We start from the raw sequence: 23450 nt of genomic DNA on the forward strand, positions 1-23450 counted from the left end.
TACTGATGTCTATCATCCAATCATGTGCAAGCAAAAATTATGCTTTTTTTATCCTTGCACCTGATTGGATATTTTTTGCAGAGTGAAATTTCATAGCAGCTCTAAGGAAAATTGCCTTGCAAAGTGTACAGCCTATTTGCACTTAGTAAATCAAACCCCTATGTTTCTAACTAAATTAATCTTTACTGAAATATAAGTTCACTTGCATAGCACTGACCCATCTGTTATTGTGGTCTGCAGTATTGTATCCCGACCCACTATGTCTTTTGACTCCATCTGCAATGCAGCCTCCTGGCAACAGTACATATTCTAAAGGCTTAAATGCCACTTTGCAATGGCTGACTAAATAATGAAATCAGAAAGTTTATAGCACATGAACCCATTCCGTAAAAAAGTGTCACCTTTAAACTATTATGAAATCCAAGAATGGATTTTCTACATGTATGGCAAAAGTCATTAACCCATTTAAATCAGACCCCCAAGCAGGAAGCTAAATAAACTGTTTGCCATATATCTGGTAGAGACTAAACTGGTTAGAGGGCTTCCATTACACCTCCTGTCCAGTATCCCATGGAGTTGGTGACAGGGGAGGACAAGGAGTGGCACAGGTGCCTGTGGTATGTACTAACATCAGATGACAGTCTGGATACTGCTGAAATGCTGTATGTGCAGGTCTAGAACATGTGCAGAATGCTGTCGCATGGATGGAACACAGGAACCCGCAAGTTCAGGAGTCAAAGCTGTGGTCACAGCAAACCAGAGTCATCAACGACTGGGCAGAGGAGGTACTAGTCCGAAAGGCTGAAGCAGGGTCAGAAGCCAGGGCTTGGTCAATATCAGATGGGCATTAGAGGTACAAACCAGCAGGCAGAGGAAGCAGTCAGGGGAAAAACCAAGGTTGACAACAAGAGATCAGAAACATATAATATAATCAAAATGCAGTGCTAAAATAAATAATTATAGGGAAATATAGGTGAAGATTGCGCAAAATAGTGCACTAGCCAGTGAAACAGCAGTGATGTCTTAATGAAGACAGCAAATAATTTATAAAGTGACAGCAATAACGTATAAATACATTATATGTCATAAAATGATAAAAAGATCAATAAAGGTCCATAAAATCATTCAAAAGGTGCGTCAGCTTTCCCAAATAAGGAGGATGTCAAACAATCACGTTAAACTTCCATCGTGCACGTGACTGCCGTGATGAGAAAGAAAGGGGTGTGCTTGCACTCACCAGACGTAAAATGATTTTACGCATGTAGTATAAGGGACACTGGTGGTCATCTGGAACCTGGTTGGAATGTGGCACTCCGATGGCGCTTGGTATACCCAGGGACAATACTCCAGACCTCTCAGTGGACCCTCTCCGATGGTGGAAACTGCTTGCAGGTTTTACTTACACCCAGCAATAGGTGAGTACAGAAACAATAGGAGGTCCACCTTAGGTAGCTCAAAAAAAGCCACCAGGACAAAAAAGCCAATATAGTGTAGTAGTTTATTCAGCCCAATGATGGTAATCACATATTGAAGTAGCAGATGTGTTATCAAACATGTAGCAGCAAGTGGCAACAACTACAGTTAGTGAATGCAAACAGCATATACACATAAATGGTAGCAGATAGCAAAATAGCTATTAGTGTGTCAGATATGGTGGATACATCTCATGCATGGAGAAAAAATTGTCCAAATTTCAAGATGGCTGCCGGGCAAACACGTGGCCCCAGCAGCTAGGATTGGTGTCGGCAAGGCTGGCTGGTCCTCTCACGCGTTTCGTGCAATGGCACGTTGTCAAAGGGTCTTTTTTTTAAGAAATCATTAACAAGCAGAGTCAGGAGGCAAGCCAGGTTAAAGCACAGGATGATCAGGATACAGGTCTGGTCACAGGCCACAAGCTGACGACCACTCAGCAATTCCCTTTACTACTGTTATGCCTTAAATAGGCTACTGGGTGCCAAAAGCAGATTCTCATGCTAACTCACGCTAAGGCCACTTTCACACTGGGCAAAAACGCTTCCTATCCACTTGCTGAGCAGGTCTGCTGATCCCCCCCTTATCAGAGCAGAGTGGGCAGATCACTGGTCTGTGTTGGCTCCACTCATACAGAAAGGACACAGACATAGCCTGCTCTGCTCTATGGGTGGTCGGATGTAAACAGACTGTGCACTCCTGACTGCCATCCGATCCACCCAGACAGATCCCCTTTTATTTGTTTTAAATGGATCGGATTGGAGGTAGGCGCTCCAAAGAGCAGAATAAATGGTCCGATCAAATCCATCTAAAAAACAGACAAGTGAACCCAATTGGACAGCTTGTGTGAAAGAGACCTAACTCACATATTAGCAAACACACGAAGATACACGCACAACCCTAACTCTGTGTACTGCTCCATGGATTGTTCTGTGTGGAAGTGCAGATCTTCAGGCTCTGCCATGTACTTGATCTCCCTGACACTGTTGAAATACATATTGTACATATGAGTTGTTTTAACTGTCACAGGATTTGTAATTTTGCCTAGCCAGTCTACACATTTACAAAGCTGTGGCAGACACAAGAACCAGGTTGGTGACCTGATTTTTCCCCAGTACAGTTATGCGATGCAGCTTGGTCACCTTCTTTACCTCAGTCTGTGATTTAAAGTGAAGGAGCATCAGAATCCCTGTGAATATTCCCTCTGTTCTGTCCTCCTGACAGCATGTCTCTTTCATACCTAAGGATGAGTTCACATCTAAACGTAGTGGGAACATGCGCTTTGGAGCCTTAGTGCTTTTCACGCATAGTGTAGCCCATTCACCTTTTTTGGAGTGGAGCATGCTGCATTTATTCACTGTGTGTTTTTGCACATTGTAGAGCGTTTGTGGTGCAACAAAGAGCACAGAAAATGCACTCCTACTACCAGCCCTTGAGGTGCCATTAACAATTAATGGCACTGCAAGTGGGAAATGCGTTTACAGCACATTTCTGAAACAATTCTCCGTGATGTGATGCGTGTTCTGGATATGTCACGTGTGAATGTAACCTTTTTGGCTCTTAATACTGTCCCATACATGCTGCACAGGCTATCACAAGAGGCTGATATCAAGACAGATTTAGATGCTTATACTAGCTGCATTAAAAATCAATTTTGTGATATTTTAATGAAAACATAACTGCATCGTTTGGTGAATTTGTATATCTGCCTGGACTTCATAGCCATATCTAGTGATTATGCAGCCACCTGCATTGATCAGCCATGTCTAGGTAGCCAAACTCCATGTTTACAATGCTGCCAGCTATACCTTGTATTAGAAAGTCACAAAGTACAGCTGATTGTCTTCATCATTAGAATGTTCAAATGATCAGAAACACGTTACATTGCACTTGGCGTTAGCATGACAGGACTGAATTTTATGTCAACTCTGAATCCTTAATTCCATGTTTGCCTATTTTTCTCCAAGCAGAAGAAGATGGCAGAGAATCGCACAGAACTGCATGGAAGACATAATTTACTGGCCAGCATTTATTTTGCAGTCTATGCTTTCATAAATAATACATTAATGGATGCGCTGCTGTTTAAGAAGCTGCAATCTCTACCATTCTCATTAGCACTATGTGGTGTTATTTTTCACAGCGGCACTTCTGTGGGAATTTGCCATTTCTGTTAACAGGCTGGAATTGATGGCTTTACGTGCGAAGGGTGCATTAGCGGCATTCTGTGCTTTTACAGCTGTCTACTTAACTGCCCGACATATTTCAATACATTAAAATTAAGGGAGTTATTACTTTGTAATAAAAGAAAGCCATAATGTTGTTTTAAACCCCCAAACTCTTCCTGTGGAAATGTAACAAAGCAGTTTTACATTAACTGCTACATGACTAATATAGCTCAGTTGCTGTTTAATAAAATGATATAATACAACCAAAAGGAACAATACAGATATAAACTAAGAGTAGTAAACAGACGCCGATTACATGGCTGTCTAAAGAGGCAACTGATAAGTCAACCTTCTGATCCATTTTAAGGATATATTTTATTTATAAGAAGTGAAACGTTTAATACCCTGGGGAGAGAAACCAGACAAGCGTTGGTTACAAGACCATAAATTAAAGGTAAAGTCTTCATTTTGCATAATACCCATAATACCCTCCCTCAACACATATATACGCTTGCAAAATTCCTGTCCCTTATTCATATATACTGTGTGACAGGTTAGGCTACCTCTGCCTTGTTAGGAAATTCTGCTCTGACATTTATAATTCATGTGATTGTTAGGATCCTACCTCACTATTTTAGCAAAGGAAAGGAGAATTGTAACCACATGGTTTACATACCATGGAGAAAACCATTCGTAAAACAGTTTATGCAAGAAAAAAAAAGTGATTTGTTGTTTAGTGAGGGGAAAAAAGGAAAATATATCAGATATAGTAGGAAAACTGTATTGTGCTTATTATATGGTTTCTAAGAGGAGGAGCTACACTTTAACGTAGACCTACTCGTTACCGTAAGTCTGCATGAGTAAATTTCTGACATACCGCAAAATACAGCAACAGTACAATTTTCCAAACAACGCCATTTTTATCAAGAAAAAACAGTCCTCTAGCTTCCGTCCAGTGACTTGGTGGCTGATTCACTAAAGGCAAATAGGCTGCTCATGTTGCAAGGGTATTTTCCTTTATCATTGCGAATGTGGTGAAGGTTCATTTTGCAAAGAATACCCCATAATGTGAAAGGAAATTTGAAGAAAAAAGTGTATTTTTGCTTGCACATGATTGGATGATGGAAGTTCGCAGAACCTTGCCTCATTCACCAAGCTAGGGAGAAACTTCCATTGCAAAGTGAAAGTTCCCCTGTAAAGTAAACAGACTATTTGCCTTTCGTAAATCGACTGTTTTACCTAGACCAAGATGACATCATGGGGTTTATTTACTAAAGCTGGAGAGTGCAAAATCAGACTCACTTCTGCACAGAAACCAATCAGCTTCCAGGTTTCATTGCCAAAGCTTCATTGAACAAGCTGAGGTTAGAAGCTGATTGGTTTCTATGCAGAAGGGAGTCTGATTTTGGACTCTCCAGCTTTAGTAAATAAACCCCCATAAGTCTGCAGCAGACAAAAGGAAGCATTTCCTCTATCTCCTTTCCTACAGTGATCAAACTGCAACATTGTAATTGTGTAGCAAATCACAAGGTGAGAGGCTACAGCATGGGGCTGATCAGTGTCATGCATTATTGAACACAGCCAAGAACTGCTTAGGCAGTAGGTTTAAAGCTGGCCATACGCTGAAATAAAGGATAAGTTCACCTTTTTACAAAAAATAATAAATGCATTTTTTGCAGGTAAAAAAAAATATACATTTATTATTTTTGGTTGCAGGAGCCTGGAAACCATTGCACCAGCAATCAGCAGATCCCTGGGGCTATGCAGATCTCCTGCAGACCTGTCAGTATATCTGTTTACTTGTACGGGATGTACAAGCAAACAGATATACTGGCAAGAAGAATCAATGAAATATTATGGCGCGGTGGAGCCAACAACCGCTAACGCTGCCGGGACTTGTAGTTTCACTCACTCACAGAGGACTTTTAAAATTTGACATCTAGCGAGGGGGGAGAAGATCCCCCACTAACTGTCAAAGCTGGGGAGCGGGGGGCCAGTGCACTCATAACATGTTATTTGTTACACAATGAATATGGGTGCACTGACCATTCGAGCACTCGGGCAATGCCCGAGGGCCCGGGGTCAGTAGGGGGCCCCATGAAATGCCCCTGGTAACTTTTAGAGGCTTTTTTGGGTGTGCTTTGAGTGTGGGCAAGGACACAGGGGCCCCATGATCCCCTATTGCCTGGGGGCCCCATGAGTTGTCAGTCCGCCCCTGTATGGGTGTAAAATGTTATGAAATGTGAACTTATCTTTTAAATTTCAAACCGTGTGTGGCCCTCCCTGCTCTAGAGAATGCAGTCATTTGCTTGACTTCAGTCAAAGGGATATATTTGAAGATTTTCCTTGTTCAGTGGCTACAGCACATCAGCTGCAGTCACTGATCAGTGTATTCAGATGGCAGTGGGTGCCACTCTCAGAATACAATGTCCTGCAGGTGGGGATTCCACATTCATCGTGTTTGCCTGCTGGCTGAATAAAAAAAAACTGTAAATGGTCAGTTTTAAATAATTGTGTTATCTCTGTCCAGAGACTAAATGATGCCTGAAAACAGATGGCACTACTTTCTAATAGAAAAACAGACACCGGTATTATCAGAGGAATCACTATGATCACCAACAGATAAAAACAGTTATGACTTTTACACTTGCACATTATTTAAGCATCTTACATGAAAAAAAAAACATACAGTATGGGAAATGAGAATCAAAGTTCTGAACATCAGAGCTCACCATGTAAATAATAACTAGAATATGATGTGAGCGACTAGAAGAAATTTTCTTTCTCCATGGATCAGTTGTGGTTGTGCTCTGCAGAATTTGGGTGGTTTCTTTGCCATACAATAGCATTACCATGAGTAGACATTAGCACATTCAGTTGACTAAAGCTGGGTATACACGTATCGAAATTCAGCTGGTTCAGCAGGAACCAGATAAATTTCAATCTGTGTGTAGCCCTGTCTGTTCAACAGAAGCCGATCATTGAAATCCAGCATTCGATCAGTGACTGCAGTGCTGATCAGTGTTTCAGAGTGGGGAGTCCCCACTATCAGAATACAATAGCACAGCAGGGGATATCCCTACAACCACATCACTTTTGTGGAATCACAGTGTATACCCAGCCTAAATATACCTTGTACCCCTTTGGCAACAAGGTGGGAGAGATACATCAATTAGTATACAGTATGTACACATTTACACCAAAATGTAAGATTTGTTAAATTATAACCCATCAGGTAAACTGGTGATAATATCCAGTAGAAAGCAATTTTCTCCAAGGACAGAGCTGCCAAACATATTTTTGCTGAGTCCCTCAAATACAGTACATCCACAATGGTATCCTACAAGGTGCATTGCAGTATGAAAACCAGACACTGCCTCCGGTTCTCTGATCTTAGGGAAAATAGGCTAGTGACCAACATATCCATTCTCATAGAGTACCATTTACTCTCGAGATAAATCTACAAAGGTGCATTAATAGTATATTTGCGGCACTTCCATTTATAGTTGCCTCAACTAACTTACCTACAAATCGATCAAGGCATAGTGTTCTGGTTTAAAGCCATCAAACAATCTCTGAGATATTAAAGTGGACCTATACTGTGAACCTTTTGACCTTCTGAAAATAAAAAGTCCTCCCTATAAGCAGATACCATTAAATGCTAATCTTGTCTTTATAAGCTAGTAAAGCCACTGTACCCTGTGAGCTGTTATTGCACTGTCCAGTGAGATTGCCCAAAAATTGCTTTTTACATTAAATTTTTTTACATTTACGTTACAGAGTCAGATTGAAAAATAGTGCAAATCCATCTAGAAAACCTCCATATACAGATCCTATACCAACAGTTGATCCAGAGGAAGCAAAAAAAACACCTATGAAGCATGGTCCAATTTGCTCAGCCACGGAAAACCAAATGTGTTCCTGATCCCCCAGAAGGCAATCGGATGTTCTCTGGATCAACTACCCCTGGTGTTATTACCTATAAATGTTGGATTCCAGTTATATTTTGTGCATTTAAGAATGCATCCAGCTCTTTTTAAAACAATATACTGAGCTGGCCGGAACTAGTTCTTGAGGGATTATATGCACCGTTTTCACAGCTCTTACGGTGAAGAAGCCTTTTCATATCGAAGTTAAATCTCTTTTCCTTCAGACGTAAAGAGTGCCCCCTTGTCCTCTGTAATGACCTGAAAGTGAATAACTCTAAACCAAGTTCACTATATGAACCACTGATGTATTTATACATGTTGAGCATAACCCACTTAATCTCCTCTTCTCAAGAGAGAATAAACTCAGTTCCTCTAATCTTCCCTCATAGCCGAGCTCCTCCATGCCTCTTATCAGTATGATTGCCCTTCTTTGCACTTTTCTCTAGTTCTCCAGTATCTTTTTGTTTTGTAAACTGTGCCCGGTTCTGGCTCAGAAACCAGTTTAATATGGCGTACTGGTTGACTAGTTTGAATAAAAGGACTACTGCTGCTTTCTGTGGTATGAGGAATCACTGTCAGCCAAGAAACTAGAGTTTCAGGCAGGTAATGATAAATTCTCTCCGGTCCGAAGGTCGGATTATTATAAATTTGCCTTAAATTTTATTGTGTTTAGTTCACCTGTAAATCCTACTGTTTCCATGTGTGATACCAAACCTTCACATCAGTATTTGTATTCATTCATGGCATACAATGTAAGTCTCTGTAACACCGCTTGCTGCAGCTTACATATTATCATTTAAACAAAATGTACCCTGTGATTGTCTTGTTTGAAATGTTTTTGATGAAGGATATCAATTATCCTGCCCATACGAAATGACATTGCCCTAACCAATCACCATTAAATGACCTTAAATAGTTATAGTGTATTGTACCATGTTGGCCATCAATTGATGCAGAAGGTTTATGTGATATTTTTCATTGATTAAATTGAAGTGCTACTAAACCCACAAAAGAAAAATCAGTCTGTATACACAGTAAAGCATGCCTGTTATACTCAGTGTGGTTAATCCTCAGCGTTGTGTAAAATGGCTTCTCTGATCCCCCCTTCTACTGTCCCCAATCCATCAGCCATAGTTAGAGTAGCAGTTACAAGTCTGCACATGCTCTGTTTGGTGTGTATCGCTAGAGAGGTTTTCTTTTGGGGGGAGGGTGCATGTGATCAGCACAGGGCCAATCAGCGTTGTCCAGACAGAGGGTCAGGGGTTATGCAGCCTCATAGGACAGTCAGAGGAGAATGAAAACTCCTCCTAAAAGATTAACCAGTGCTTGACTGGACACAAGTCACAAGACTGCTGTATACTACTGGTGAGAAATGGTGTTTAGCAGTTTATATTTACTAAAATAATTGCATTTCCATGTTCTGTGTACTGTGGAAGACCTGATATAGTGAATGCAGGGTCCTGGGTTTAGTAACACTTTAAGTCAATAAAGATGCAAACGTTCAGGATACCTCTGATCCTTTCGTCAAGCACTATACATTTCTGCCAAAAATGTATAGAGTATCACCTACACCACAAACTTTCTGCATTGCTTAAATCAAACATCATTTAGATGTAAATGAGCATTTCAATGACATTCTTATATTGTCTTTTTCTGTGGATGGTATTAGACTTCCTTTTCTTTATTTGTATGGGATATTTGGTTCATTGGCTGAATATGAACTCACCTTCATTAATTAAGACTTTGCTCTTTGTTCTTTCTTTTCCCTATCAGACCACCGCTCTTGATAAGGAGAGGCAGGTTTTCAGACGAAGACGCAACCAGGATGTGAGAAGGCGGTTCATGGCTCAGCCAGCTGCACCAGAACTCACTTCAGAATCAGAGGACTATTCACCAAGCTCATCTGAGACTGTTCGCTCACCTAACTCACCCTTTTAAGGAAACACTTTAAATCTTGGCTTAACCCTTCGAGAAGTCAGAATGGAAGCCTTTTAGAAATCTGTTGTGGACATTACAATTTATGATGTTTCTAGGTGTGAAAGAGAGAACAAGTAAGGCGGGTGAAAGCATGATATCTTATGGATGTCTTCAGCACTATAGGGTAAATGTTTATGTGTTAAAATTTACTGATGAATGAATGACAAGGCTGCAAAATTCCTGGCGGCCAACTGCAGAGAGAACATAGGTTTGGCGCTCAGTAGAATTGCAACCTTTGAGCAGATACGGAAATATGTTTGACTGTAAAAGATTTAGTGAAAGAGCAGGTTATAACACAGAGATCCTTTATGACATTCAATAGTTCAGAGGTAAGTTTTGTTCATTTATTCACAGCTGAGGCAGGTCATGATGGGTTATGATTTTAGTGGTTCTGAAAACGATCAGAATTGGAGAAGATCAGGCTCTGAGTGTATGCATGCTTGAACACAGATATATCCTTAAAAATACAGTTGCTAGAATGGATTTTGCACCTTCATGTGCTTTAATTTATTTTTTTACAGAGCAAAAAGCCCTGCAGCATTTGCTTATCTGCCTTTTCTTTCTAGTCTTCTTCTGCAAAGGACGGAATTGTTTCTTTTTGTTGCCCTGTGATACCACACAAAATTGTTTTTGTAAATAACTATATGATGCAGGACAACAAAGAGTAAGCAAATCGTACTGATCATATGTAAATCTCGCTTAAAAGCACAAATATATGCTGGAAGGAAAAGGAGGACCTGTAGCAACCAGACGATTAAAATTATTGAGGGACGGTCTTTATAATGTGGATATAGAGCTAGACAACACAGGGTTTCTCAGCCTGTTCATACAAGGCTGTGCTTGTTGTAAAAACTAGGCAAGGATCAGGGGCGGACTGACAACTCATGGGGCCCCCGGGCAATAGGGGATCATGGGGCCCCTGTGTCCTTGCCCACACTCAAAAAAAGCCTATAAAAAAGGTACCAGGGGCATTTCATGGGGCCCCCTACGGACCCCGGGCCCTCGGGCAGTGCCCGAGTGCTCAAATGGTCAGTCCGCCCCTGGCAAGGATATATGGGAGTAATTATTTTATGGGACTTTGTTTCTTGTTATTTTTCTGTTACTTTTCCCTATGGTTTCCTAACTGTTAGGCAAAAACCAGCTATTGAGACCAATTCACTGGTCACTATTTAACGAAGTATAGGAATTGGACAAAAGAAATTAGCCTATAGAATGTGCTCACCTTGCTTAGGCAAATAACAAAAAACTTTAATAAATCGGTCATAGGAGAAATAGACCATCTTTGCTGACCTCTGTATGAACATGCTAGTTATTCTGACATACTGGAACAAGATGCAGATCAAACGTATGGACTTGACCTTGATTTTACTTGTTCCTGGTCAGTAACTCCGACCAGGTCAACAACTCAGGCAACTTACAAGGTGGTAGGCTATGTATTTCCCTTCTGAAAGTTTTTCTTAAATGGCAATAGCATTGCTTGGTTCTGTAATTTGCATATTTGTTTTTAAAATAGTTTTTTATTACATCCTCATTTTTCTCACAAATTTATTTGGGCAACCACAATGGGTAAAAAGAAAGGAGTTTGCGGCTTCAAATGAATTTACTGCTATGTGAGTGCCTAGGTCCTAAAAATAAAATGACACCCTGGACACAAATACTACAGCTAAAACAACAAAAATCTAAATCAAATATCTTAATGCATAATTAAATATATCACAAACGGAAGATATACTGTATATTACACAGTTACATATATTAGTTAAATATATATATATATATATATATATATATATATATATATATATACATATACTGTACACAGGGTGATTCTGTTAATGGTTTTGTAACCAATCAACCGATTTTTGTTTTAAACATTTCACCAACTCTGTCTAGGTGGATCCTGGTGGGCACAATGAGCTCCATTGGCGTCTTATTACTAATAAAAACCGTATGGTCTTAGCACCATTTATCAGAGCACATTCCATACCATGGCCCTCAAGGCTCAAAATCTTAAAACAAACAGGCTGTCAACTGAATCTACAGGTGGCCACTTTAAAATTAAGCTGTTTTAGGTCGATGTACATTTTAAATCAAGATTTCAATGTTTATTTTCCCATAGTCTGATGGGGTGTTTGAAATGCAATATGGTCACTGAGGCCTTAAACACCTACAGGCCACTGCTGACTTTTTCTGTTGCTGTAAAATGACAGTTTCCAGCATGCCCTGCTGCCACACAGAATTCTGATTAGGCCAATAGTGACCTCCAGTTGTGGAATGACAGTTCCAAGCATGCCCTGCCTGCCACACAAAATTCTGGGAATGACTTCATGTTGTCAGTTCCTGGTTTCCAGATATGATTATATACCTGATAGAGACCAGCTAAGAAACCCTGCTCTCTTTTGAATTTGCTGGTAATGTAAGTAATAATAAAATAATATCATGATACAAAAGAAAACACAACACATTCACCTGTTTTTATCTATGTCTCTTAGCAGTACCTCAGTTTTTACATCAGCTGTCTTTATTTAGTAAGGCAAAAATCAATGAGCAAATTTTAGTAAATCAGAGCAGCCAATTAGCATTCATCATATCATTGTTCTAGCTGCTTTAGCCCAATGAAAGGTGAATTCTGATTGGTTGTTGTGGTCTACTGTATTCTGCACATAAACACTGTGCTTTATGCTACCTTTAAACTTCTCAAACTATTGCAAAGAACAGTATGTGTGTGTATAAATTATGAGTTCCATTGCTTTTTGTATTTATTTTTTTTAATTTTCTCATTTCTAAATAAAGTGTTATCTCAACATACAATGGTTGGTTTAACAATGCTCACTTTTTCTAATTTGTCATCCATTGTAGTAAATATTAACATTAAAATATCCATTGAGGAAGATGACTTATGATTACTCTGTGAATGACACCATCAGAAGCCAGCAGAGTTTATGAGCGGCCACATGTACACTTGTGTAGCTTTGTATAAGATACTAAGGCTGTATGTAAAGATTACTTAAAGAACATATAAGCAGATAATGCCGTCCTTCATACATGCTCCACTTTCTATAGGCACTACTTTAAATTATACTAAAAAGGGGCAACATGCTAAGCTGTCATCTTCAAGTCAAAATCCTGTAAAGAAGGAGAAGATGGTTGCCTGTCAATCAGCCAAGAAGGGTCTTGTTTTATTTTTATACATCCTCTACCTTCATTGCCCTCTTAATTGTGCCCAAGGTACTGGCCAATGATTTCTGTATGGTAGGTTCCACCCTAAAATTGGATAAATGGTATAACATTAGGATTAGCATCTATAAGCAAGACATTTAAAAAGATCAGATGGCTTGTTTAGTGGAAATGGTCGGTGACTTATGCAACCAATCAGACACTTGCTTTCATGAAACTGTTCTTGTACAATCTTGAGCATAGAGCAGAAACAACAGTGACCATCCAGTAGTCAGCAGTGAGATGCTGTCCTTTTGACTGGTTTTGTAGGGTTTCCCCTACCTTAAAATGGCAGCTCCTCCTCATCCTTCCAGCTGTAATTTAGGAATCAGATTACAACTGTCTCTCTGGCTTTTGTATCGTTTCCTATGTCAACACTAAAGGGAAGGGGTGGCCTGTGTTGTCAGTCTAGGTAAGAGTTACCCCAATGGTGTGCAGCTAACCGTAACTAAATGCACAACTGCAACTGGATGTCTGCTTTGTTTTGTATGACCAAGATGTCCCATGCACTTTTCATTAGCTGATTGTATTGCTAAAAGAGTAAGAAATTGTCAGTAGGGGAAGTGTTAGAATCTCTGTCAGGATTTGTATTGCTGTCTGTTCTCTGTTCCCATTCCTATTACTGTCAGGATGAAATGTAGTGGGAAATGGCTTTCAATATGGACACAGACAAAAATGCATTTAGTAGAGTAAGTCATGGTGAAAATATGCAATCCTTTCTTTGCTGTTTGTGCCTTCTTGTCTTTGTGAAAACCACAGATAGCAGAGGAGGCCTGGCACGGGAGGGAGGGGAGGAGGGTAGGAGCGCTATTTGCCACCAGCTAATATGAATACAATTTGTTTGGCTGGTGCCCCTAGAATAGAGATACTTCACAATTCAGACATCAATCAGAGTGGTACTCACAGTCAGCAAACTGGTCATTATAGAGATACCTTCTTCCTATTCAGATCTGTGATCACAGTTCCTGGCAGAGAGACGACTTCCATCACTATCTTCATTTATAGCTCTGAATCATGTGACTGTCATGTGACTGTGTGCAGCAAAGAAAGCCGATGCTGAAAGGTGACCTACTGTGCCACAATAAGTCATCTCTTTTGTATCACCCACCTTTGATAATCCACTAATCACTGCCACCCTATGGCACACCTTTAGCGGTACACTTTCTTTATCCCACAGAAATTTCTCCCTACTATAAAGCACCACTTGGGTTGTATTTGCATCATCAACCCCCTAAATTCCACCATAACACCCATAGGTTTTCAGTCCTCCCTTGACAGGAAATATAGTAGAATCTCCCCAATTGGGTCATAGGCAGCAATAGAAACCTATAAAAATTTGTTAGGATTAGGCTTTAAAAATGTCTGTTTCCCAAAATTTCAGTCATGAGAGGTTTCCTCTCATGACATTTTTCAGTAAATATCCATAACAATATTTTGAAACTCTTTTTAGTTATGATAGTTTATGATTAAACATCTTTTTATTCAGAATTTTAAGTTTTCCAATACAAAGGTAGAAAATAACAGTTGGAAATGAGGAGCAAAAACATGTTGTGGAAGACACCCCCCCCCCCATCCCCAGCAGAGTTAGAGTGACATAGCATTTCCATAAAAAAAACAGATGCAACAACATGTGTTGAGTAGAATAGATTGCCAACTACACTGTGTAAATGACAGTACTACGGTAGTAAACCAATGGTGGCAGTAAGGTATAACATGGAAAGGATAAGGAACGGGAAAAAAAGGGCGGGGAGAGAGAATTAAAAAGAAATAAGGCCCACCACAGGGAGATTAAGGTTTGTAGGCCCTTGAGCACACCCAGGAGGTGAGGACTTTTTCGGGTTCAGGGCTGTCTTCTACAACCAGAGTCTCCATGGCCATTATCTCGTTAAGTATATGCGCCCATTCCAATAAGTTTTGGTAGTTTAGATAAAGCCAAAATAGGTAATAAAATGATAACACAAAAAGACAAAAGCTTGATGTGATTATTAAACAAAATATGTCTCAATTATAACATGAGCTTCATGAAAGTGTATGTAAAACAAAAAAAAATCTTTTTTATAAGGTTTGATTAGAATGGGGAAGGGTTAGAACCTCTTTCAAGTTTTATTGCTGTCTGTGTTCCCCAAGAAGAGATTCATCCTTTCTATTTGTTCCTTTTGGACATTGTCTGGTACAGCACGTGATGGGTATACCTCCTACATATTTAGAGGAACAAACAAAATGCTCCTGTCAGTGCTACAGGTGGAAGGACCCTCAATAATGTAGATCTAAATTGTGGCCCGGAAACAGCTCCTCTTCTCTCTTATGGAACCAGATATGAGACAATGACCACCAGGAGCCTAGACAAATATGCGTCTATAAGGAACTGTTGTCACAGGCAGCTCTTGTTGCATATTTGCGATTGGGACCTTTCAGTCATGTGACTGCTGTGATAGCCAACAAACAAGAGATCCCTGTGCTCAAATCCCAACAGCTAGTGCATGCATTTATCCATCAGGTGCTAAAGGGGTGTAACCACATATTAACACTAGAAATTCTGAAGAACCCTCTGCACACTGGCACCCCATTGTGTCTTTTCCCCTATGCTAGCATTGTGTCCACAGTAGCATTTGCGTAGGCAGAGCAGAGTAGGACTGGCCATAGAGGGATTACTTTGACGCAGTTGGCCAGCTTAAGCATGTATTGCAATATGTGTGAACTAAATATCCCTATTTATTGCATAGTCAGCTTGAAAGGGTATATACCAGTGTGCAGAGGGTCCTTCAGAATTCCTGTGATAGCCAATCACGGTGATCACAAGATCAGAAATCCCACTTCTGCCTCCTGACATTTAGATCCCTTTAAAGGGCCGGGGGTGGCGGCAGCAGCAAGGTGTTAAGGCTCCTTGTATAAGATGTGATTTTTGACCATTGCACTGGCAGAGCTTTCTAGCACATGGAAGATATGCTTCTTTTCTAAAGTATTTAACTGATGTTCTACACTTTTATATGGACGATGCCGAGTTCACCTGCATACAGATACAGTATGTGCAACACCAATGATTGTTGCTGGCTATGTATCTATATATACGCTACTTTGATTTTTTCTGTCTTGTTTTTATAAAGCTAATAAAAAAAAATAAGTGATGGGCAATTAAAAAGTTATGAGTTCTCACAGAACAGGGGGGAGGGGAAGTCTCACAATGGGCACAGCTGTTCTGGTGACAGTTGTCTAATAAGGGATATCCCCATATTTTGAACATTTTACTTTCTGCTGTGTCTCTGAGACAGGAAGTAAGGGGAATCCCCCAGATGGAACACAGTCCACAAAATAAAAACCAAGGATTTTAACCATTCCCTACTCTATCAAAAATGTTGGCTTTGTGTACTCTTTTAAATATGGCTTACAGCTGATTGGTTGCCATGGGTTACTACGATTTTTACCACATAACCAATTTATTCACCAGGGAAAGATTGTTCATTTCCACCATTGTATGACACAGCCATGCTGTGTTCTAGTTGTGAACATCAACAGACCTTCAGATCATATCCAAGGACAATAATACAATGCTGCCTACTTCTATAGCCAGGATATGAGGAACAGCACAATATAAAACTAGAAAAAGTTAATTTTGCGTGTATGAACAACAAATACATCATATTTAAGTTCTTCAAGACAGAGTAATTAAACTGATTCGTATTGGTACCAAATGAAATGTATATGGTATAACATTAGTATATATATATATATATATATATATATATATATGTAGATATATATAGTATTTGCAATATAAAAAGTTAACAGTTTTTAGAGAACCAGCATGGCCACATTGGAGTTATCTCATGTCATACAGTTACCATACTGGCACATTGTGAATGTTAAATAATACAGCACTAAATTTATTATATAAAGTGTTACTTGTCCTTGATGGATAAATAGACTTTTGCTCATACTTCTTATAAACACTAATACGTGTATATATGAGTACATAAATAGTTTCAATCACATAAAATCCGTGAAAAGCTGCTGCTAATGGTCCTCGAAGGGTTAAGCCCTCCACTTTTTCCAAATAAGTTTTTTTTTCCTTTATGAAGAATGTGGTAAATTATGGTTTTCATGTCAAGTTGAGGTATACATCATATCTACTGGCACATGCCAACCCTCTGAGTGCTGATAAATAATTTAGTACAATATCATATATAAATAGAACACAGAAACACATAAATCTTTAACATAAGGATACTAGGCATATAATATAGTTCAAGTTTGGCATATTGGGTGATGATGTTTTGGGTTTCCCTTTTGAACACAGGCCCTTGCAATGGCCAACAGAGACAAGAAAATGTACCTATATGAGAATCATTTGTGCGATGTGATAGATATATATGTTGGTCGTGCTGGTGCCCTGGACTCTCTTTTAGTCCATAATTTACAACTGAGGTTCACTTTCAGGCAGAATGGTGTCAGGAGGAAATAGGAGGTGCATTCTTTATGTCTCAGTGGCAGTCAGGTAGGGAGTGGAGGAGGTACTTGTTGCCTGATACCACCTAAATATTTAAAACCAGAGTTTGGTCAGGGCATCATAAAGATGCTTTTCTTCTGCATTGGAAGAGAGCAGTCCCCAGATTTATATGATTGTCAGATGAGACCCCAGCACCTGCCTGATCTTCATGTCATGTAAATGTTCCCCAAAATTCCAGAAGGCCAATATACAGCTGAACAAATGGTGCCTCCACCCCTGGACTGCTGGTTGTTTTTTTTCTTTATTTTGTTAATTAAGGCGTCAAAGTAATTGCAGGCTTACATTCAAGAATCATCTCTTGTTATTTTAGTTTTGCCAAGTTCCTCAGGGATATCTTTAAATTTATAATGGGAAGACGCAGGGCATTATTTTGTACCCAGCTTTTTCAGACAAATGTTTGCATCATCATGTTATTTCATGAGGTAAGGGTGCTAATTTTATGAAAGTTAAAAGCTTGGCCATTCATGATTTTGTGCAAATTAGGAGTGAAAATGAGTGAGGGGTAGCACCAGATGCTTGGAGGCCAACTGGGAAACTAACACACATATTGAGAATTTGATGTGAAAGAATTGTGGTCCATCATGGCAAAGAGTAGGGGAGTGAAGTGTTTCAAGTTCAGGAAAACCCAAGCCTTTTCAATCATGAATCAAGGAAAGGATAGCACCCACAAGACTGCAATTATGTCTGCTACAGTCTCCTGCTGGTACAAACTCTATAAACAGAGATAAACAATCTGTATTCCTGAGCCATTTTCCCATTGTCCAACTAGGATCAGGATTGGTAGAACTTTCCATAAGGAAATTCAAGTATCTCTTCCTATAGGAGCTCTGTTTAGGAAGGTTGATGTCAGATGAACCTCTACAACAAATTATAATCATCTTTTTTTTTTCAAGGTAAAGCTAACATATTTTAATTTATCACATGTAAATGTGCCAATTTTAAAAATGTGAACACACTCAGAGGGTTATTAAGCCAGCATAACAGTCATCATTGTAATTTTATACACTTTGATTTTTAACCATTGTGTTTGTTACATATTCAGAAACAAAATACTGGAATGTTACTAATCAAGGGAAATACTATACTGAAATCAGTTTTATTACACCTTTATCACATGATCTATGTGTAACATTGGTGCAATGTAAGCTCATAGTAAATATTTTCCTTTGAACTCTAGCCCAACTCCAGCTTTCTGTTAAATTATATGCTATAAAGCAGGTGAAATTCAACTTCGTAAATAATATTGATCTTTCTTCTTTACCTGCCATGCTCTGTTATGTACAGGTTACGCTAATTTCCATGTTACATATTACTTGTTGCCAATGGATACTGTAGACATATGCTGAACTGGTTCTCCACTGTAGATATATATAAATTTATGTAAGAAGCTTTCTACAGTCGCTACAAGGCAACAAGATAAATGAGAGCATTTCTTGTGCAAACACATTTGACCACAATATGTATTACGTATTGTTTATTAAGTTGAACTTTTCACTTGCCCCATCTTACAGAATAACATTTCTCAGAAACACAGAGATATTTTTTAAGGCTTACGAAGGTGGTAAAGGTGGACTAACAATGTCTTTGTTTTGCTCAAGTAAATCCAACCATTTCTCAAGACTAAAACGTTGTTGAGGTTTTAGCTTTTTGCAGTAGTGTTCTAGATAATGAAACATTATTCTTTGAATCATGTAAGCCATTAAAAGAAACAAAGTAATCACTGTTCACCTTGGTGAACACGGTTCTTTGAAACTGTAGCAAATAGACAACTTCTTTCCAGCAACCAATACATTTCTTGCTTCAGACTGTTAGCGGGAAAGAATGAAACCTTTGTGATAGGAAATGTCATATCTTTACAGTAGCTCTCATCTCAATGTAAATGTGGTGCATACTACATAAAGCAAAGCTGAACCTGTGAATAAAATATTTAATGAAGAAATGGACCCCGAGCCTTTGTTTCATTGCTACAGACCGTACAGAATTGATTTTGTAAGTAAGCAAGACTTACATGGGATGTCAAGGAGGACTTATATCTTCTGATCTCAGGACACACCTGAGTTTATAGCTCCATAGGAGGCTGAATGGCTGACTGTCTTTGTCTTGGTTGGGCAGATGTTTGTTGACTGTGATTATGCCATTATGGTGGGTTAATGCATACCTATTTCAGCTGATATTGATCTGGCATCATAAATTGTTTCTGTAGTGTTAAAATATGGATTAAAAAACAGGTGGAGGCCACCTCCAACATTCAGTTGCTGATTTGGAAATTTTCCTGATCATGTGTTAGCCATCACCTAGTATAGCTGTCAGCCTTAGAACAGCGAGACCATTATACACATTGCTAAAAGATACAGAACCTAGAGGAAAATAAAAACTTTGGTCCTTTCATATCTCACACAAAATCTTTGACTGCCTCACCAACCTCAGAACAAAACAGTTGGTCAAATCCAAAGGTTAAGTAAGCCCCATTCTCCATGAACCTCTAAAGTTGCCCATATGCTAGTAGATTTTCCAACAAACGTTCCTACATACATTCATATGAACATTCTCAGTAAATTTGATATCTTGATAAATGTCATTCAAAAGTACTTCAAAATTTAAATTGCGTTTAACATTTTATTTTAGGACGAATGCACTGTTCCAAATGAAAGCCACATACACTGAAAAAGATTTGCATCCTGCTCCTTCACATTTTCTCAACATTGTGGTCAAAAATGAATGTCGGTAGGGTCCTATTAACAATTAGAAAGTCAGGGGAGACTTCTGCTTAGCTCCTGTTGTGTCTCCAAAACAGAAATCCCGATAGGGTTTCCAATCATATCCTACTGTATCAAAGGATGAAAAAACATCTGGCTGGAGATAGATATTAAGAACTCATATGGTGGTTAGTAAAGGGAAAATGGTCCTTTTTCCACTGCAAGGAAGACACAAAGTCATGTTTCCAAAAGTGTGGCGTGTTACATACGAGTGTTCTTCAAAAAGTTTCCGTACTTTTTTCTCTATTATATATATAAAAGTGCTGAAACGTTTTGAAGACCCTTCATAGTAACATAATTGATAAAGTTGAAACAAAGCACAGTTCTGTCCAGTCCAACTTATGTGTGCATGTGTGTGATTTTTACCCTCTAACAATTCCCATATCCCTGTATATTCTGCTTCCTGAGGAAGACATTTAAAGGTTTTTTTTAAAGTTGTCAACACTCTCTGCTCATACCATTTCCTGCGGTTCTACATTTTTACTGCTCTAACAGTAAAGTACCTTTTCTACAATCTAAGGTTTAACTTTCTTTCTGCTAACCTCAAATCATGGCCATGTGTCATTTTCAGGGCTTTTACAGTAAACAGTTTATTACAATTACTGGGGTCACGTTTGACATATTTTTACATTGTAGACATGTGTGATTTGTTTTCATACAAATCAAATTTGGACAAAATTATCATTATTCAGAGATTTGGATGTCTTCAAATCTTCGAATCACAATAGTAAAGAATTTCAACTAATCCAAAATAAATTTTAATGAAAACAATGAATTTGTAATTATTCATTTGCGACTTCAGAAGGTTTTATAAGTTCCATAATATGTATCTCATTCTGTATTATGATTGGCTGAAGCCAAAGTTTCAAAACATCAAAGTCTCATGCAAAATCACATTAAAGTTGCAAGCAAGTCACAATAGAAAGTCACACTGAAAGTCACACAACTTTGGGGTCGTAGCAATGTGAACTGAGCCTAAATGTTTGAAGCATCCGAAATAACATAATGACATAACAAATGAATACGAATCTTCCAAAATAACTTCTTAAATTACTAATCAATTCAGAAAAATGAAAATTGGAGTGTTGGAGTGCCCCCTTCTGCCCGGGAGGATCCTGGTTCAGTGGACAGTGGTCTTAGGAGATCATAGGAACCTGGCACATTGCAGGGGCCTGAGGAAACAAAGCACCCAAAAGCGCTTTTTGACCTACCTAAACTTAGGGGGTCAACATCTTGTAGTGAGTGAGATTCTGCAGTGGAAGACCGAGTGATACTACACATCACCAATTTTTGTCCAAGTTCACCAATATGTCACCAAGTCACTATGTTATAAAGCTGTGGAAGGTGCTTTGTAGCACCAGGACTTAATAATATGAACTGGCACATTTAGTTTAATGCATTGATTTTTTTAAAGACACTTTCTTTCAAAAGGATTGTTTTCAGCAGCAATCATATAGTGTGGCACTTTCGGTGAAGGTGTTCCCCCAGCACATTGGTATTTTGATTGTTATGTTTCACTTCAAGGTCTATGTTATATTTCCAGTTCCATTAACGACACATATTTTTACTGGCACTATTAATTTAATGTGTCAGCTATAGGGGGAAGGTGTGTTGTAGTCAGGGGCGGACTGACAACTCATGGGGCCCCCGGGCAATAGGGGATCATGGGCCCCTGTGTCTTTGCCCACACTCAAAGCACACCCAAAAAAGCCTATAAAAAGGTAACGGGCATTTCATGGGGCCCCCTACTGACCCCGGGCCCTTGGGCAGTGCCCGAGTGCTCGAATGGTCAGTCCGCCCCTGGTTGTAGTTCCCTTATTATTCACTGCTTGCAATATAGGGGTTTTCATTTATGGACACGATTCATATTCTAAGTACACCATTTACTATAGAGTGTCGCACAAATATTTTTATTTAAAGGGGAGGTGCATTGCAGTACGGTGTAACAATGAGGTTTGTAGCATCACATTTATTTAGAAGACAGGTTCATTGCATATGGTACGCACCAGGGGTGGACTGACCATTTGGAAACTCGGGCACTGCCCAAGGGCCCGGGGTCAGTAGGGGGCCCCATGAGATGTCCCTGGTACCTTTTTCATAGGCTTTTTTGAGTTTGGGCAAAGACGAAGGGGCCCCATGATCCTCTATTGCCCGGGGGCCCCATGAATTGTCAGTCAGCCCCTGGTACGCACCATTGATATTCCTGCTTATTTTCAGAGTTGAGTTCACACATTTACACACCGAAGATGGAGGTGCTTTGTAGCCCTACACACTTACCCAATCACTGGTTTTCCAAATCACATACAATCATTTCTCTCACCCGTATCCCACAATTGTAGGATTGGCAGCGCAGCATTCCAGTCGCTTAATTGTCACATGCACTTGTGTTAATTGCTAACAGCAGCCTACAGATCCCAATCTCTCTGTGCATGACTCTGAAATACATATATATATATATATATATATATATATATATACAGTTGCAAGAAAAAGTATGTGAACCCCTTGGGATTACGTGGAGTTTTGCATGAATTGGGCATAAAATGTGCTCTGAACGTCGTCTAAGTCACAACAATAGAAGAACACAGTCTGCTGAACATAATACTACACAAACATTAGATGTTGCCATGGTTTAATTGCACATAACATGTAAACATTCACAGTGCAGGGAGGAAAAAGTATGTGAACCTTTGGACTTAATAACTGGTTGACCCTCCTTTGGCAGCAATAACCTCAACCAAACGTTTCCTGTAGTTGCAGATCAGACCTGCACAACGATCTGGAGTAATTTTGGACCACTCCTCTTCACAAAACTGTTTCAGTGTAGCAATATTCTTGGGATGTCTGGTGTGAATCGCTCTCTTAAGGTCATGCCACAGCATTTCAATCGGGTTGAGGTCAGGACTGGGCCACTCCAGAAGGCGTATTCTGTGCTGTTGCAGCCATTGTTTTGTTGAATGACTTGTATGCTTTGGGTCATTGTCCTGTTGCATCACCCATCCTCTGCGGAGCTTCAGTTGGCGGACAGATGGTTGTACGTTTTCCTGCAAAATGTCTTGATAAACTCTGGAATTCATTTTCCCATCAATGACAACAATCCGTCCGGGCCCTGAGGCAGCAAAGCAGCCCCAAACCATGATGCTCCCTCCGCCATGTTTCACAGTGGGGATGAGGTTTTGATGTTGGTGTGCTGTGCCTTTTTTTCTCCACACATAGTGTTGTGTGTTCTTCCCAAACAACTCAATCTTGGTTTCATCTGTCCACAGTATATTTTGCCAGTAGTGCTGTGGAACATCCAGGTGCTCTTTTGCAAACTTCAAACGTGCTGCAATATTCTTTTTTGGCCAGCAATGGCTTCCTCCGTGGTGTCCTCCCATGCACTCCATTCTTGTTTAATGTTTTCCTTATTGTAGATGTGTCAACAAAAATGTTA

The 23450-nt window shown here is 39.5% G+C and overlaps 1 protein-coding gene across 2 annotated transcripts in view; it reads left to right on the forward strand.

Annotated features, from left to right (window-relative positions):
- DCLK1 (doublecortin like kinase 1) overlaps positions 1-19204 on the forward strand; it is a 474120-nt gene extending 454916 nt beyond the window's left edge. For both annotated transcript variants that reach the window (XM_089690856.1, XM_089690855.1), the window contains one exon: positions 9338-19204. In XM_089690856.1, coding sequence (XP_089546982.1) covers positions 9338-9395 — 58 coding nt within the window. In that variant the 3' untranslated portion in view covers positions 9396-19204. The remainder of the gene's footprint in view (positions 1-9337) is intronic.
- The last annotated feature ends 4246 nt before the right edge of the window (positions 19205-23450 follow it).

This window comes from Staurois parvus, unplaced genomic scaffold (genome assembly GCF_062004578.1).
Source record: "Staurois parvus isolate SC_StPar_1 unplaced genomic scaffold, SC_StPar_1.0 ptg000544l, whole genome shotgun sequence".
Taxonomy (NCBI): domain Eukaryota; kingdom Metazoa; phylum Chordata; class Amphibia; order Anura; family Ranidae; genus Staurois; species Staurois parvus.